The sequence below is a fragment of the Salvelinus alpinus genome, chromosome 4 (genome assembly GCF_045679555.1).
Source record: "Salvelinus alpinus chromosome 4, SLU_Salpinus.1, whole genome shotgun sequence".
In the NCBI taxonomy this organism is placed as follows: domain Eukaryota; kingdom Metazoa; phylum Chordata; class Actinopteri; order Salmoniformes; family Salmonidae; genus Salvelinus; species Salvelinus alpinus.
Window position 1 is genome coordinate 2,541,057 of NC_092089.1, and position 17,244 is coordinate 2,558,300.

The window sequence follows — 17,244 nt, forward strand, 5'->3', positions numbered from 1 at the left end:
CTACCATCAATTTAAACACATATCTACTCCTTACAGATCAACACGAGTGCCTGTTTTCTTTATGGACAGGGTCATTGTCCTGACCACACCATATACACATACTTTACATACTGTACACACACACTGCTGCACACTCTGAAGAAAGAGCAATCTATCACTGAGCATTTCGTAAAGAGATGAATCCAGAGCAATCAATCACAGAGCATTCACCCCTAGATCCCGAGACTGAAGTAATCTATCACAGAGTATATGCTCACACAGACCAAGGGGTGTCTGTGAATACTAATATGTTCGACAGAATCAAGACTACAGGAACGTGTGTGTCTCAAATCAAAGTTTATTGGTTGCGTATACAGATTTGCAGATGTTATCTCAGGTGCAGGGAAATGCTCTGGGGGATCAACCAGGTCACATGCATCCCTTGAACACATTTAATGATCTGAGAGGGAGCTCTTCTCCTCCTCACTACTCCTCCTCTCATCCCTCTATCCTATCTTAACCTTCCTCTTGTTTCTCTCATCAGATCATCTACTGACAGGAAGCCACAGCAATGATCGACCCGCTCGATGTCTCTCTCTCCCTCCCCCTCGATGTCTCTCCCTACCCCCCTCGATGTCTCTCTCTCCCTCCCCCTCGATGTCTCTCCCTACCCCCCCTCGATGTCTCTCCCCCCCCCCTCGATGTCTCTCTCTCCATCTCTCAGGCTTTTTTAAACCACAGAGTGCTTAGGCCCATTCTGCTGCGTTAGGCTGCATGTGCATGTGGTACATAAAGCCATATTTATTCATATAGATTTGTATGATGTCTAAGTGCTGTCTCTTCCTGGTCTATTTCTCCTGGTCTAACTGCATTTAGACAGGAAGCCGGCCTCTCAGAGGGAAAACAGATTTTATCACTGGATCAATTCCTGCACTACACCCTCCCCTGGGCCGAACACAGGGAGGCAGCTCTGCACTGCCCTGCTGCATACCATGACTCCCTCTCTCTCAACACTCTCTCTCTACCACAACTCTCTCTCTACCACAACTCTCTCTCTCTACCACAACTCTCTCTCTCTACCACAACTCCCTCTCTCTACCACAACTCTCTCTCTCTACCACAACTCTCTCTCTCTACCACAACTCCCTCTCTCTACCACAACTCTCTCTCTCTACCACAACTCTCTCTCTCTACCACAACTCCCTCTCAATTCAATTCAATTCAATTCAAGGGGCTTTATTGGCATGGGAAACATGTGTTAACATTGCCAAAGCAAGTGAGGTAGGTAATATACAAAAGTCAAATAAACAATAAAAATGAACAGTAAACATTACACATACAGAAGTTTCAAAACAATAAAGACATTACAAATGTCATATTATATATATGCAGTGTTGTAACAATGTACAAATGGTTAAAGCACACAAGTTAAAATAAATAAACATAAATATGGGTTGTATTTACAGTGGTGTTTGTTCTTCACTGGTTGCCCTTTTCTTGTGGCAACAGGTCACAAATCTTGCTGCTGTGATGGCACACTGTGGAATTTCACCCAGTAGATATGGGAGTTTATCAAAATTGGATTTGTTTTCGAATTCTTTGTGGATCTGTGTAATCTGAGGGAAATATGTCTCTCTAATATGGTCATACATTGGGCAGGAGGTTAGGAAGTGCAGCTCAGTTTCCACCTCATTTTGTGGGCAGTGTGCACATAGCCTGTCTTCTCTTGAGAGCCATGTCTGCCTACGGCGGCCTTTCTCAATAGCAAGGCTATGCTCACTGAGTCTGTACATAGTCAAAGCTTTCCTTAAGTTTGGGTCAGTCACAGTGGTCAGGTATTCTGCCACTGTGTACTCTCTGTTTAGGGCCAAATAGCATTCTAGTTTGCTCAGTTTTTTTGTTAATTCTTTCCAATGTGTCAAGTAATTATCTTTTTGTTTTCTCATGATTTGGTTGGGTCTAATTGTGCTGTTGTCCTGGGGCTCTGTGGGGTGTGTTTGTGTTTGTGAACAGAGCCCTAGGACCAGCTTGCTTAGGGGACTCTTCTCCAGGTTCATCTCTCTGTAGGTGATGGCTTTGTTATGGAAGGTTTGGGAATCGCTTCCTTTTAGGTGGTTGTAGAATTTAACGGCTCTTTTCTGGATTTTGATAATTAGTGGGTATCGGCCTAATTCTGCTCTGCATGCATTATTTGGTGTTCTACGTTGTACACGGAGGATATTTTTGCAGAATTCTGCATGCAGAGTCTCAATTTGGTGTTTGTCCCATTTTGTGAAATCTTGGTTGGTGAGCGGACCCCAGACCTCACAACCATAAAGGGCAATGGGCTCTATGACTGATTCAAGTATTTTTAGCCAGATCCTAATTGGTATGTTGAAATTTATGTTCCTTTTGATGGCATAGAAGGCCCTTCTTGCCTTGTCTCTCAGATCGTTCACAGCTTTGTGGAAGTTACCTGTGGTGCTGATGTTTAGGCCGAGGTATGTATAGTTTTTTGTGTGCTCTAGGGCAACGGTGTCTAGATGGAATTTGTGGTCCTGGTGACTGGACCTTTTTTGGAACACCATTATTTTGGTCTTACTGAGATTTACTGTCAGGGCCCAGGTCTGACAGAATCTGTGCAGAAGATCTAGGTGCTGCTGTAGGCCCTCCTTGGTTGGTGACAGAAGCACCAGATCATCAGCAAACAGTAGACATTTGACTTCGGATTCTAGTAGGGTGAGACCGGGTGCTGCAGACTGTTCTAGTGCCCGCGCCAATTCGTTGATATATATGTTAAAGAGGGTGGGGCTTAAGCTGCATCCCTGTCTCACCCCACGACCCTGTGTGAAGAAATGTGTGTGTTTTTTGCCAATTTTAACCGCACACTTGTTGTTTGTGTACATGGATTTTATAATGTCGTATGTTTTACCCCCAACACCACTTTCCATCAATTTGTATAGCAGACCCTCATGCCAAATTGAGTCGAAGGCTTTTTTGAAATCAACAAAGCATGAGAAGACTTTGCCTTTGTTTTGGTTTGTTTGGTTGTCAATTAGGGTGTGTAGGGTGAATACATGGTCTGTTGTACGGTAATTTGGTAAAAAGCCAATTTGACATTTGCTCAGTACATTGTTTTCATTGAGGAAATGTACGAGTCTGCTGTTAATGATAATGCAGAGTATTTTCCCAAGGTTACTGTTGACGCATATTCCACGGTAGTTATTGGGGTCAAATTTGTCTCCACTTTTGTGGATTGGGGTGATCAGTCCTTGGTTCCAAATATTGGGGAAGATGCCAGAGCTAAGGACAATGTTAAAGAGTTTTAGTATAGCCAATTGGAATTTGTTGTCTGTATATTTGATCATTTCATTAAGGATACCATCAACACCACAGGCCTTTTTGGGTTGGAGGGTTTTTATTTTGTCCTGTAACTCATTCAAGGTAATTGGAGAATCCAATGGGTTCTGGTAGTCTTTAATAGTTGATTCTAGGATTTGTATTTATAACACTCTCTCTCTCCCCCAACTCTCTCTCTCTACCACGACACTCTCTCTCTACCACAACTCTCTCTCTCTACCACAACACTCTCTCTCTACCACAACACTCTCTCTCTACCACAACACTCTCTCTCTACCACAACACTCTCTCTCTACCACAACTCTCTCTCTCTACCACAACACTCTCTCTCTACCACAACACTCTCTCTCTACCACAACACTCTCTCTCTACCACAACACTCTCTCTCTACCACAACACTCTCTCTCTACCACAACTCTCTCTCTCAACACTCTCTCTCTACCACAACTCTCTCTCTCTACCACAACTCTCTCTCTCAACACTCTCTCTCTACCACAACTCTCTCTCTCTACCACAACACTCTCTCTCTACCACAACTCTCTCTCTCTACCACACTCTCTCTCAACTCTCTCTCTCTACCACAACACTCTCTCTCTACCACAACCCTCTCTCTCTACCACAACTCTCTCTCTCTACCACAACACTCTCTCTCTACCACAACACTCTCTCTCTACCACAACACTCTCTCTCTACCACAACACTCTCTCTCTACCACAACACTCTCTCTCTACCACAACACTCTCTCTCTACCACAACTCTCTCTCTCAACACTCTCTCTCTACCACAACTCTCTCTCTCTACCACAACTCTCTCTCTCAACACTCTCTCTCTACCACAACTCTCTCTCTCTACCACAACACTCTCTCTCTACCACAACTCTCTCTCTCTACCACACTCTCTCTCAACTCTCTCTCTCTACCACAACACTCTCTCTCTACCACAACACTCTCTCTCTACCACAACTCTCTCTCTCAACACTCTCTCTCTACCACAACACTCTTTCTCTACCACGACTCCCTCTCTCTCAACACTCTCTCTCTACCACAACACTCTCTCTCTCCCCCAACTCTCTCTCTCTACCACGACTCCCTCTCTCTCAACACTCTCTCTCTACCACAACTCTCTCTCTCTACCACAACTCTCTCTCTCTACCACAACTCTCTCTCTCTACCACAACTCTCTCTCTCTACCACGACTCCCTCTCTCTCAACACTCTCTCTCTACCACAACTCTCTCTCTCTACCACGACTCCCTCTCTCTCAACACTCTCTCTCTACCACAACTCTCTCTCTCTACCACAACTCTCTCTCTCTACCACAACTCTCTCTCTCTACCACAACTCTCTCTCTCTACCACAACACTCTCTCTCTACCACAACTCTCTCTCTCTATCACAACTCTCTCTCTCTACCACAACTCTCTCTCTCTACCACAACTCTCTTTCTCTACCACAACTCTCTTTCTCTACCACAACTCTCTCTCTCTACCACAACACTCTCTCTCTACCACAACTCCCTCTCTCTACCACAACTCTCTCTCTCTACCACAACTCTCTCTCTCTACCACAACACTCTCTCTCTCTCTACCACAACTCTCTCTCTAAACCACAACTCTCTCTCTCTACCACAACACTCTCTCTCTACCACAACTCTCTCTCTCTACCACAACACTCTCTCTCTACCACAACACTCTCTCTCTACCACAACTCTCTCTCTCTACCACAACTCTCTCTCTCTACCATGACTCCCCCTCTCTCTCAACTCTCTCTCTCTACCACAACTCTCTCTCTACCACAACTCTCTCTCTCTACCACAACACTCTCTCTCTACCACAACACTCTCTCTCTACCACAACACTCTCTCTCTACCACAACTCTCTCTCTCTACCACAACTCTCTCTCTCTACCACGACTCGCTCTCTCTCTCAACTCTCTCTCTCTACCACAACTCTCTCTCTACCACAACACTCTCTCTCTACCACGACTCGCTCTCTCTCTCAACTCTCTCTCTCTACCACAACACTCTCTCTCTACCACAACTCTCTCAGGAAGGAGGGAGAGAGAGAAAGAGATGGAAAGAGAGGGAGTAAGGAATGTGGAGGGAGACACTGACCGTCAAAGCCTGTCTATCTATATCACTATCTATGGATGAGATGACTGTTACTTCTGTTGTCATTAGAGTTCCCCTCTCCTTCCTACTTCTTCTCTGGGGAGGAAGTACTCCTGTGATATCACTCTCAGTCAATGGGGGAGAGGGAGAGAGTCAGAGAGAGAGAGAGAGAGAGAGAGAGAGAGAGAGAGAGAGAGAGAGAGAGAGAGAGAGAGAGAGAGAGAGAGAGAGAGAGAGAGAGAGAGAGAGAGAGAGAGAGAGAGAGAGAAAGGGAGAGAAAGGGAGAGAGAGTGTGAGGGAAAGAGCGAGAGAGAGTCAGAGAGAGAGAGACAGAGAGAGAGAGAGAGAGAGAGAGAGAGTGAGGGGAAGAACAATAGGAAGAGAGAAAGAGAAAGAGAGAGGAAGATAGGAAGAGAGAGCTATTTATAATCAGGGCTGTGCTCTACTATCCAGCACCTCTCTTCCTCCCCTCCTCTGAACCTTCTGCTCCAGTTCTGATAGAGGCAAGAAACACCCAGCAAACTGCATTGTGTGTGTGTGTATGTGCGTGCGTGCGTGCGTGCGTGCGTGCGTGCGTGCGTGCGTGCGTGCGTGCGTGTGTGTGTGTGTGTATGTGTGTGTGTGTGTATGTGCGTGCGTGTGTGAGGAGCTAAATCGGTCTGAACAGTGATCTCAGATGGACCAGATAAAAGTGATTAATCAAATAATCTGGACTCTGAGAACAACAGCAAGACAATAAGAGGGTCAGACAAACACTACGTACACAAGTAGGACACACTGCCCTCTGAGTCTGTGTGTGTGTGTGTGTGTGTGTGTGTGTGTGTGTGTGTGTGTGTGTGTGTGTGTGTGTGTGTGTGTGTGAGAGAGAGAGAGAGAGAGAGACAAAAGAGAGAGACAAAAGAGAGTGAGAGAGAGAGAGACAAAAGAGAGAGAGAGACAAAAGAGAGACAGAGAGAGAGAGAGAGAGAGAGAGAGAGAGAGAGAGAGACGAAAGAGAGAGACAAAAGAGAGACAGAGAGAGAGAAACGAGAGAGAGAGAGACGAAAGAGAGAGAGACAAAAGAGAGAGAGAGAGAGAGAGAGAGAGAGAGAGAGAGAGAGAGAGAGAGAGAGAGAGAGAGAGAGAGAGAGAGAGAGAGAGAGAGATTATCTTATGCTGAGTCAGGTCTTTACCATAATGTACATCCTGCCTTGCCTTCACACACCCTGTCGTGCTGCAATATAATATTAACAGCCGAAGTAGGATTGGGACTCAATTGAATGTACCTGTCCCAGTGTATATCAGGCTCTAAACCAGTGCTCGGGAAGCTGCAGGGCTGTAGTAATCATAGCCCCCTTTTTTTTTTTCTTTTTTTACATTGTAGTCATTTAGCAGACACTCTTATCCAGAGCGACGATCCATCTTCAGATAGCTAGGTGGAACAACCACACATCTCAGTCATAGTAAGTACATTTGTCCTGAAAGTAGCTATCAGCAAAGTCAGAGCTAGTAAGGGAGGGGGTCAAGTGCAAGTGTTGGTTCAGGAACGGTCTAATCTACATGGTGTCGATGTTACATGACAGGTCTAATCTACATGGTGGTGATGTTACATGACAGATCTAATCTACATGGTGGTGATGTTACATGACAGGTCTCATCTACATGGTGGTGATGTTACATGACAGATCTAATCTACATGGTGGTGATGTTACATGACAGATCTAATCTACATGGTGTCGATGTTACATGACAGGTCTAATCTACATGGTGTCGATGTTACATGACAGATCTAATCTACATGGTGGTGATGTTACATGACAGGTCTAATCTACATGGTGGTGATGTTACATGACAGATCTTAATCTACATGGTGTCGATGTTACATGACAGGTCTAATCTACATGGTGTCGATGTTACATGACAGATCTAATCTACATGGTGTTGATGTTACATGACAGGTCTAATCTACATGGTGTCGATGTTACATGACAGATCTAATCTACATGGTGTCAATGTTACATGACAGGTCTAATCTACATGGTGGTGATGTTACATGACAGATCTAATCTACATGGTGGTGATGTTACATGACAGATCTAATCTACATGGTGGTGATGTTACATGACAGATCTAATCTACATGGTGGTGATGTTACATGACAGATCTAATCTACATGGTGGTGATGTTACATGACAGATCTAATCTACATGGTGTCAATGTTACATGACAGGTCTAATCTACATGGTGTCAATGTTACATGACAGGTCTAATCTACATGGTGGTGATGTTACATGACAGGTCTAATCTACATGGTGGTGATGTTACATGACAGGTCTAATCTACATGGTGGTGATGTTACATGACAGGTCTAATCTACATGGTGTCGATGTTACATGACAGGTCTAATCTACATGGTGGTGATGTTACATGACAGGTCTAATCTACATGGTGTCAATGTTACATGACAGGTCTAATCTACATGGTGGTGATGTTACATGACAGGTCTAATCTACATGGTGGTGATGTTACATGACAGATCTAATCTACATGGTGGTGATGTTACATGACAGGTCTCATCTACATGGTGTCGATGTTACATGACAGATCTAATCTACATGGTGTCAATGTTACATGACAGGTCTAATCTACATGGTGTCGATGTTACATGACAGGTCTAATCTACATGGTGGTGATGTTACATGACAGGTCTAATCTACATGGTGGTGATGTTACATGACAGGTCTAATCTACATGGTGGTGATGTTACATGACAGGTCTAATCTACATGGTGTCGATGTTACATGACAGATCTAATCTACATGGTGTCGATGTTACATGACAGATCTAATCTACATGGTGGTGATGTTACATGACAGGTCTAATCTACATGGTGGTGATGTTACATGACAGATCTAATCTACATGGTGGTGATGTTACATGACAGGTCTAATCTACATGGTGGTGATGTTACATGACAGATCTAATCTACATGGTGGTGATGTTACATGACAGGTCTCATCTACATGGTGTCGCTGTTACATGACAGGTCTCATCTACATGGTGGTGATGTTACATGACAAATCTAATCTACATGGTGGTGATGTTACATGACAGATCTAATCTACATGGTGGTGATGTTACATGACAGGTCTCATCTACATGGTGTTGATGTTACATGACAGGTCTAATCTACATGGTGGTGATGTTACATGACAGGTCTAATCTACATGGTGGTGATGTTACATGACAGGTCTAATCAACATGGTGTCGATGTTACATGACAGGTCTAATCTACATGGTGTTGATGTTACATGACAGGTCTAATCTACATGGTGGTGATGTTACATGACAGGTCTAATCTACATGGTGGTGATGTTACATGACAGGTCTAATCTACATGGTGTCCATGTTACATGACAGGTCTCATCTACATGGTGGTGATGTTACATGACAGGTCTAATCTACATGGTGGTGATGTTACATGACAGGTCTAATCTACATGGTGTCCATGTTACATGACAGGTCTCATCTACATGGTGGTGATGTTACATGACAGGTCTAATCTACATGGTGGTGATGTTACATGACAGGTCTCATCTACATGGTGTCAATGTTACATGACAGGTCTAATCAACATGGTGGTGATGTTACATGACAGATCTAATCTACATGGTGGTGATGTTACATGACAGATCTAATCTACATGGTGTCAATGTTACATGACAGGTCTAATCTACATGGTGTCGATGTTACATAACAGGTCTAATCTACATGGTGTCGATGTTACATGACAGGTCTAATCTACATGGTGTCGATGTTACATGACAGGTCTAATCTACATGGTGTCGATGTTACATGACAGGTCTAATCAACATGGTGTCGATGTTACATGACAGGTCTAATCTACATGGTGTCGATGTTACATGACAGGTCTAATCTACATGGTGGTGATGTTACATGACAGGTCTAATCTACATGGTGGTGATGTTACATGACAGGTCTAATCTACATGGTGTCGATGTTACATGACAGGTCTAATCTACATGGTGTCGATGTTACATGACAGGTCTAATCTACATGGTGGTGATGTTACATGACAGGTCTAATCTACATGGTGGTGATGTTACATGACAGATCTAATCTACATGGTGGTGATGTTACATGACAGGTCTAATCAACATGGTGGTGATGTTACATGACAGGTCTAATCTACATGGTGTCGATGTTACATGACAGATCTAATCTACATGGTGGTGATGTTACATGACAGGTCTAATCTACATGGTGGTGATGTTACATGACAGGTCTAATCTACATGGCGTCGATGTTACATGACAGGTCTAATCTACATGGTGTCGATGTTACATGACAGGTCTAATCTACATGGTGGTGATGTTACATGACAGGTCTAGTCTACATGGTGTCGATGTTACATGACAGATCTAATCTACATGGTGGTGATGTTACATGACAGGTCTAATCAACATGGTGTCGATGTTACATAACAGGTCTAGTCTACATGGTGTCGATGTTACATAACAGGTCTAGTCTACATGGTGGTGATGTTACATGACAGATCTAATCTACATGGTGTCGATGTTACATAACAGGTCTAATCTACATGGTGTCGATGTTACATGACAGATCTAATCTACATGGTGGTGATGTTACATGACAGGTCTAATCTACATGGTGGTGATGTTACATGACAGGTCTAATCAACATGGTGTCGATGTTACATAACAGGTCTAGTCTACATGGTGTCGATGTTACATGACAGATCTAATCTACATGGTGGTGATGTTACATGACAGATCTAATCTACATGGTGTCGATGTTACATGACAGGTCTAATCTACATGGTGTCGATGTTACATGACAGATCTAATCTACATGGTGTCAATGTTACATGACAGGTCTAATCTACATGGTGGTGATGTTACATGACAGGTCTAATCTACATGGTGTCGATGTTACATGACAGGTCTAATCTACATGGTGGTGATGTTACATGACAGGTCTAATCTACATGGTGTCAATGTTACATGACAGGTCTAATCTACATGGTGGTGATGTTACATGACAGGTCTAATCTACATGGTGGTGATGTTACATGACAGGTCTAATCTACATGGTGGTGATGTTACATGACAGGTCTAATCTACATGGTGTCGATGTTACATGACAGGTCTAATCTACATGGTGGTGATGTTACATGACAGGTCTAATCTACATGGTGGTGATGTTACATGACAGGTCTAATCTACATGGTGGTGATGTTACATGACAGGTCTAATCTACATGGTGGTGATGTTACATGACAGGTCTAATCTACATGGTGTCGATGTTACATGACAGGTCTAATCTACATGGTGTCGATGTTACATGACAGGTCTAATCAACATGGTGTCGATGTTACATGACAGATCTAATCTACATGGTGGTGATGTTACATGACAGATCTAATCTACATGGTGGTGATGTTACATGACAGATCTAATCTACATGGTGTTGATGTTACATGACAGATCTAATCTACATGGTGGTGATGTTACATGACAGGTCTAATCTACATGGTGTCGATGTTACATGACAGATCTAATCTACATGGTGTCGATGTTACATGACAGGTCTAATCTACATGGTGGTGATGTTACATGACAGGTCTCATCTACATGGTGGTGATGTTACATGACAGATCTAATCTACATGGTGGTGATGTTACATGACAGGTCTAATCTACATGGTGGTGATGTTACATGACAGGTCTAATCAACATGGTGTCGATGTTACATAACAGGTCTAATCAACATGGTGTCGATGTTACATGACAGGTCTAATCTACATGGTGTCGATGTTACATGACATGTCTAATCTACATGGTGGTGATGTTACATGACAGGTCTAATCTACATGGTGTCGATGTTACATGACAGGTCTAATCTACATGGTGTCGATGTTACATGACAGGTCTCATCTACATGGTGTCGATGTTACATGACATGTCTAATCTACATGGTGGTGATGTTACATGACAGGTCTAATCTACATGGTGTCGATGTTACATGACAGGTCTAATCTACATGGTGTCGATGTTACATGACAGGTCTCATCTACATGGTGTCGATGTTACATGACAGGTCTAATCTACATGGTGTCGATGTTACATGACAGGTCTAATCTACATGGTGTCGATGTTACATGACAGATCTAATCTACATGGTGTCGATGTTACATGACAGGTCTAATCTACATGGTGTTACACGTCTGACAGAACAAATCTGTTCTTGGTTTCTTACCATCAGAAAGAATGTTATTCTACCTTGCTGCTTCTCAGCTGTTTATAAACATTATTACATAGTTGTCCACTGTAAAGACTGTTGATTGATAATAAAGTATCCCCTATTAACAACAGGAAGAGATAATAATCCGTAAAGTGTGGATTATTATTCCCCTAATAACCTAATAATCTTTTTAAGTGTTTAACTATGATCTGGCCGTGGCACAGAGAGGTGGATGTCCAGATTACAGCACGGTCAGCGAGCTATGAGGATGTTGTTAATCCCAGATGAAGACTTTTAAGGATCAACCATTGGTAGTTAATGACACAACACCGTAGTGCACCCTATCAGCAGGTTCTCATCAAACCATCTCATTTCTGAAACAACATTCTAATTCAGAGACAAGATTTCCATACGGGGCTCAGGTTCTTACTTTGAAGATGACAGCCTTTCCACTTTCTGAAATATGCCTCTCCACGTACTTTGAAGACAGAAGATCACTGGGGAGAAGAGGAAACAGAGGAGAAAAGTTAGACAATTACAAATATGAATTCAGAGCTCTGTGTCGGTTAAAGGGATGGAAGAGTGTTAATGAAATGACAGTATTCTCTGGTTATCTCCAGGATTGTCTCTAAGTGTCAGAGCATCCATACCACCAATTATCAGCTGCTAGTGATAGAGGACTACCTCTAGCGTGCACATACACGCTCGCGCGATCACACAAACACACAATTGAAAAAATTCTAAACATTCAAGGTCATGTCGTGGATGTGTTTGTACTTGAGAAAGAGAGAGAATGAGCAGAAAAGTGAGCCGACAAAAGAAAGGGACAGGGTGAAAGAGAATCAGAAAAAAAGAGAGAAACAGGAAGAGAGAGAAACAGAAAGAGAGAGAGAGACTAATACACAAGGGCCAGTCAGTCTATGAATGCTTTCTCAGCAAAACTGAGCCTAAGATTCCCCATTGAGTTACAAACTGCAGCCCCAATCTGGGACAGAGATATATGAGCTGTACACACAGCGCTGCAGTGGATAGCTGCCATCTTACCGGCTCCTGACCAATTATTTTATTTTGTGCTTTTTTAAGCTGATCTTAACTTATTTTAGTTCATCATTTTTGTATATAATATTTCCACCATCATTTCCTATAACTGAAAAGAGGTTCTGGACTTCAGAACAGTGATCACTAACCTCCATGTACAGTGGGGAGAACAAGTATTTGATACACTGCCGATTTTGCAGGTTTTCCTACTTACAAAGCATGTAGAGGTCTGTAATTTTTATCATAGGTACACTTCAACTGTGAGAGACGGAATCTAAAACAAAAATCCAGAAAATCACATTGTATGATTTTTAACTAATTCCTTTGCATTTTATTGCATGACATAAGTATTTGATACATCAGAAAAGCAGAACCTAATATTTGGTACAGAAACCTTTGTTTGCAATTACAGAGATCATACGTTTCCTGTAGTTCTTGACCAGGTTTGCACACACTGCAGCAGGGATTTTGGCCCACTCCTCCATACAGACCTTCTCCAGATCCTTCAGGTTTCGGGGCTGTCGCTGGGCAATACGGAATTTCAGCTCCCTCCAAAGATTTTCTATTGGATTCAGGTCTGGAGACTGGCTAGACCACTCCAGGAACTTGAGATGCTTCTTACGGAGCCACTCCTTAGTTGCCCTGGCTGTGTGTTTCGGGTCGTTGTCATGCTGGAAGACCCAGCCACGACCCATCTTCAATGCTCTTACTGAGGGAAGGAGGTTGTTGGCCAAGATCTCGCGATACATGGCCCCATCCATCCTCCCCTCAATACGGTGCAGTCGTCCTGTCCCCTTTGCAGAAAAGCAGCCCCAAAGAATGATGTTTCCACCTCCATGCTTCACGTTTGGGATGGGTTCTTGGGGTTGTACTCATCCTTCTTCTTCCTCCAAACACAGCGAGTGGAGTTTAGACCAAAAAGTTATATTTTTGTCTCATCAGACCACATGACCTTCTCCCATTCCTCCTCTGGATCATCCAGATGGTCATTGGCAAACTTCAGACGGGCCTGGACATGCGCTGGCTTGAGCAGGGGGACCTTGCGTGCGCTGCAGGATTTTAATCCATGACGGCGTAGTGTGTTACTAATGGTTTTCTTTGAGACTGTGGTCCCAGCTCTCTTCAGGTCATTGCCCAGGTCCTGCCGTGTAGTTCTGGGCTGATCCCTCACCTTCCTCATGATCATTGATGCCCCACGAGGTGATATCTTGCATGGAGCCCCAGACCGAGGGTGATTGACCGTCATCTGAACTTCTTCCATTTTCTAATAATTGCGCCAACAGTTGTTGCCTTCTCACCAAGCTGCTTGCCTATTGTCCTGTAGCCCATCCCAGCCTTGTGCAGGTCTACAATTTTATCCCTGATGTCCTTACACAGCTCTCTGGTCTTGGCCATTGTGGAGAGGTTGGAGTCTGTTTGATTGAGCGTGTGGACAGGTGTCTTTTATACAGGTAACGAGTTCAAACAGGTGCAGTTAATACAGGTAATGAGTGGAGAACAGGAGGGCTTTTTAAAGAAAAACTAACAGGTCTGTGAGAGCCGGAATTCTTACTGGTTGGTAGGTGATCAAATACTTATGTCATGCAATAAAATGCAAATTAATTACTTAAAAATCATACAATGTGATTTTCTGGATTTTTGTTTTAGATTCCGTCTCTCACAGTTGAAGTGTACCTATGATAAAAATTACAGACCTCTACATGCTTTGTAAGTAGGAAAACCTGCAAAATCGGCAGTGTATCAAATACTTGTTCTCCCCACTGTAGATGAAGATTTCTACTTGAACGGGTTGGCAGCTGTGGATGTACTGCTCATTTCAGACCAGGCCCTAATTCCCGGGACACGGAAGAGGAACGGCTCAAGAGAGACAAATGAGTGGGCTCCGTGACGTAGCCGATGTATGTAAGAACTTTAAACAGGTCAACATTCGCAAGGCCGCGGGGCCAGACGGATTACCAGGACACGTACTCAGAGCATGCACTGACCAGTACTGGTACCCAGTGTATATAGCCAAGTTATCATGACTCAGTACTGGTACTCCGTGTATATAGCCAAGTTATCATGACTCAGTACTGGTACCAAGTGTATATAGCCAAGTTATCATGACTCAGTACTGGTACTCCGTGTATATAGCCAAGTTATCATGACTCAGTACTGGTACCAAGTGTATATAGCCAAGTTATCATGACTCAGTACTGGTACCCCGTGTATATAGCCAAGTTATCATGACTCAGTACTGGTACCACGTGTATATAGCCAAGTTATCATGACTCAGTACTGGTACCCCGTGTATATAGCCAAGTTATCATGACTCAGTACTGGTACCCCATGTATATAGCCAAGTTATCATGACTCAGTACTGGTACCCCGTGTATATAGCCAAGTTATCATGACTCAGTACTGGTACCCAGTGTATATAGCCAAGTTATCATGACTCAGTACTGGTACCCAGTGTATATAGCCAAGTTATCATGACTCAGTACTGGTACTCCGTGTATATAGCCAAGTTATCATGACTCAGTCAGTACTGGTACCAAGTGTATATAGCCAAGTTATCATGACTCTGTACTGGTACCCCGTGTATATAGCCAAGTTATCATGACTCAGTACTGGTACCCAGTGTATATAGCCAAGTTATCATGACTCAGTACTGGTACCAAGTGTATATAGCCAAGTTATCATGACTCAGTACTGGTACCCCGTGTATATAGCCAAGTTATCATGACTCAGTACTGGTACCCAGTGTATATAGCCAAGTTATCATGACTCAGTACTGGTACCAAGTGTATACACCCAAGTTATCATGACTCAGTACTGGTACCACGTGTATATAGCCAAGTTATCATGACTCTGTACTGGTACCACGTGTATATAGCCAAGTTATCGTGACTCTGTACTGGTACCACGTGTATATAGCCAAGTTATCATGACTCAGTACTGGTACCACGTGTATATAGCCAAGTTATCGTTAGTCATTGTGTTTTATTCTTTGTGTTATTATTATTCTATTATTCTCTCTGTATTGTTGGGAAGGGCCCCTAAGTCCGCATTTCACTGTTAGTCTACACCTGTTGTTTGTGAAGAATGTGACTAATAAAATTTGATTTGATTTGACATCCAAACACTAGACAACAGGAAGGACAACCCAGACATAACACACACACAGTAACACACTGCCCTCTACCTACGCTGGTAAGTTCTTTATTGGTGTCAGTTGAGTTGTTAGGTGTTTGGTGCAACCATTAATGCTGCATCAGGGTGTTTTATGCTCTGCTGAGGTACTGTATCTATGGGAACGCCTGGCTCTACCCCAATATCAGACTCTGTACTTCCCTGGATGTGTATTAGTTGGAGCATCGGGAGTGACACTAAAATCTATAATAAACACCAGCGCGCTGCACCTCAACAGACTCACTCCCAACATTGGCCCAGTGAGCAATCAATCACCTCCAACCGCCTGTCAGCACCCAATCAACAGCCAGTGCTGTGGAGGCGGGGATAGTTTTTCCACTGACTAAGAGATGGAGTTTTTCAAAGTTTATCTCGGGGGTATACAGAGACCAAGTAGAGGATTTTGTGTATAAAGAATCTGAAAGTGTGTGTCTGTATGTGTATGCCCATGCGTATCTGTGTGTGTGTGTGCGTGTGAGATAGCGACACCAGTCACATGACCAAGCAGACGCCAAACAGCTGGTCAGACACACACACACTCTCTCTTTCACACACACACACACACACATACTGGCATTAAACATCAACAAACAAGGAATAGGGGGAGAGTGAGGGAGGAATGGAGAGAAAGAGGAATGGAGAGAGAGAGGAATGGAGAGAGAGAGGAATAAAGAGAAAGAGGAATGGAGAGAAAGAGGAATGGAGAGAGAGAAGAATGGAGAGAGAGAAGAATGGAGAGAGAGAGAGGAATGGAGAGAGAGAGAGGAATGGAGAGAGAGAGGAATGGAGAGAGAGAAGAATGGAGAGAGAGAAGAATGGAGAGAGATGGGAATGGAGAGAGAGAGGAATGGAGAGAGAGAAGAATGGAGAGAGAGAGGAATGGAGAGAGAGAGGAATGGAGAGAAAGAAGAATGGAGAGAGATGGGAATGGAGAGAGAGAAGAATGGAGAGAGAGAGGAATGGAGAGAGAGAAGAATGGAGAGAGATGGGAATGGAGAGAGAGAGGAATGGAGAGAGAGGAATGGAGAGAGAGAAGAATGGAGAGAGAGAGGAATGGAGAGAGATGGGAATGGAGAGAGATGGGAATGGAGAGAGAGAAGAATGGAGAGAGAGAGGAATGGAGAGAGAGGAATGGAGAGAGAGAGGAATGGAGAGAAAGAGGAATGGAGAGAGAGAGGAATGGAGAGAGAGAGGAATGGAGAGAGAGAAGAATGGAGAGAGAGAGGAATGGAGAGAGAGAGAGGAATGGAGAGAAAGAGGAATGGAGAGAGAGAAGAATGGAGAGAGAGAGGAATGGAGAGAGAGAAGAATGGAGAGAGAGACGAATGGAGAGAGAGAAGAATGGAG

The 17,244-nt window shown here is 43.5% G+C and overlaps 1 protein-coding gene across 4 annotated transcripts in view; it reads right to left on the reverse strand.

Annotated features, from left to right (window-relative positions):
• The window catches only part of LOC139572738 (disintegrin and metalloproteinase domain-containing protein 22-like), a 131,420-nt gene that overhangs the window by 68,755 nt on the left and 45,421 nt on the right, over nucleotides 1-17,244 (reverse strand). For all 4 annotated transcript variants that reach the window (XM_071395468.1, XM_071395469.1, XM_071395467.1 and 1 more), the window contains one exon: nucleotides 12,119-12,185. In XM_071395468.1, coding sequence (XP_071251569.1) covers nucleotides 12,119-12,185 — 67 coding nt within the window. The remainder of the gene's footprint in view (nucleotides 1-12,118; nucleotides 12,186-17,244) is intronic.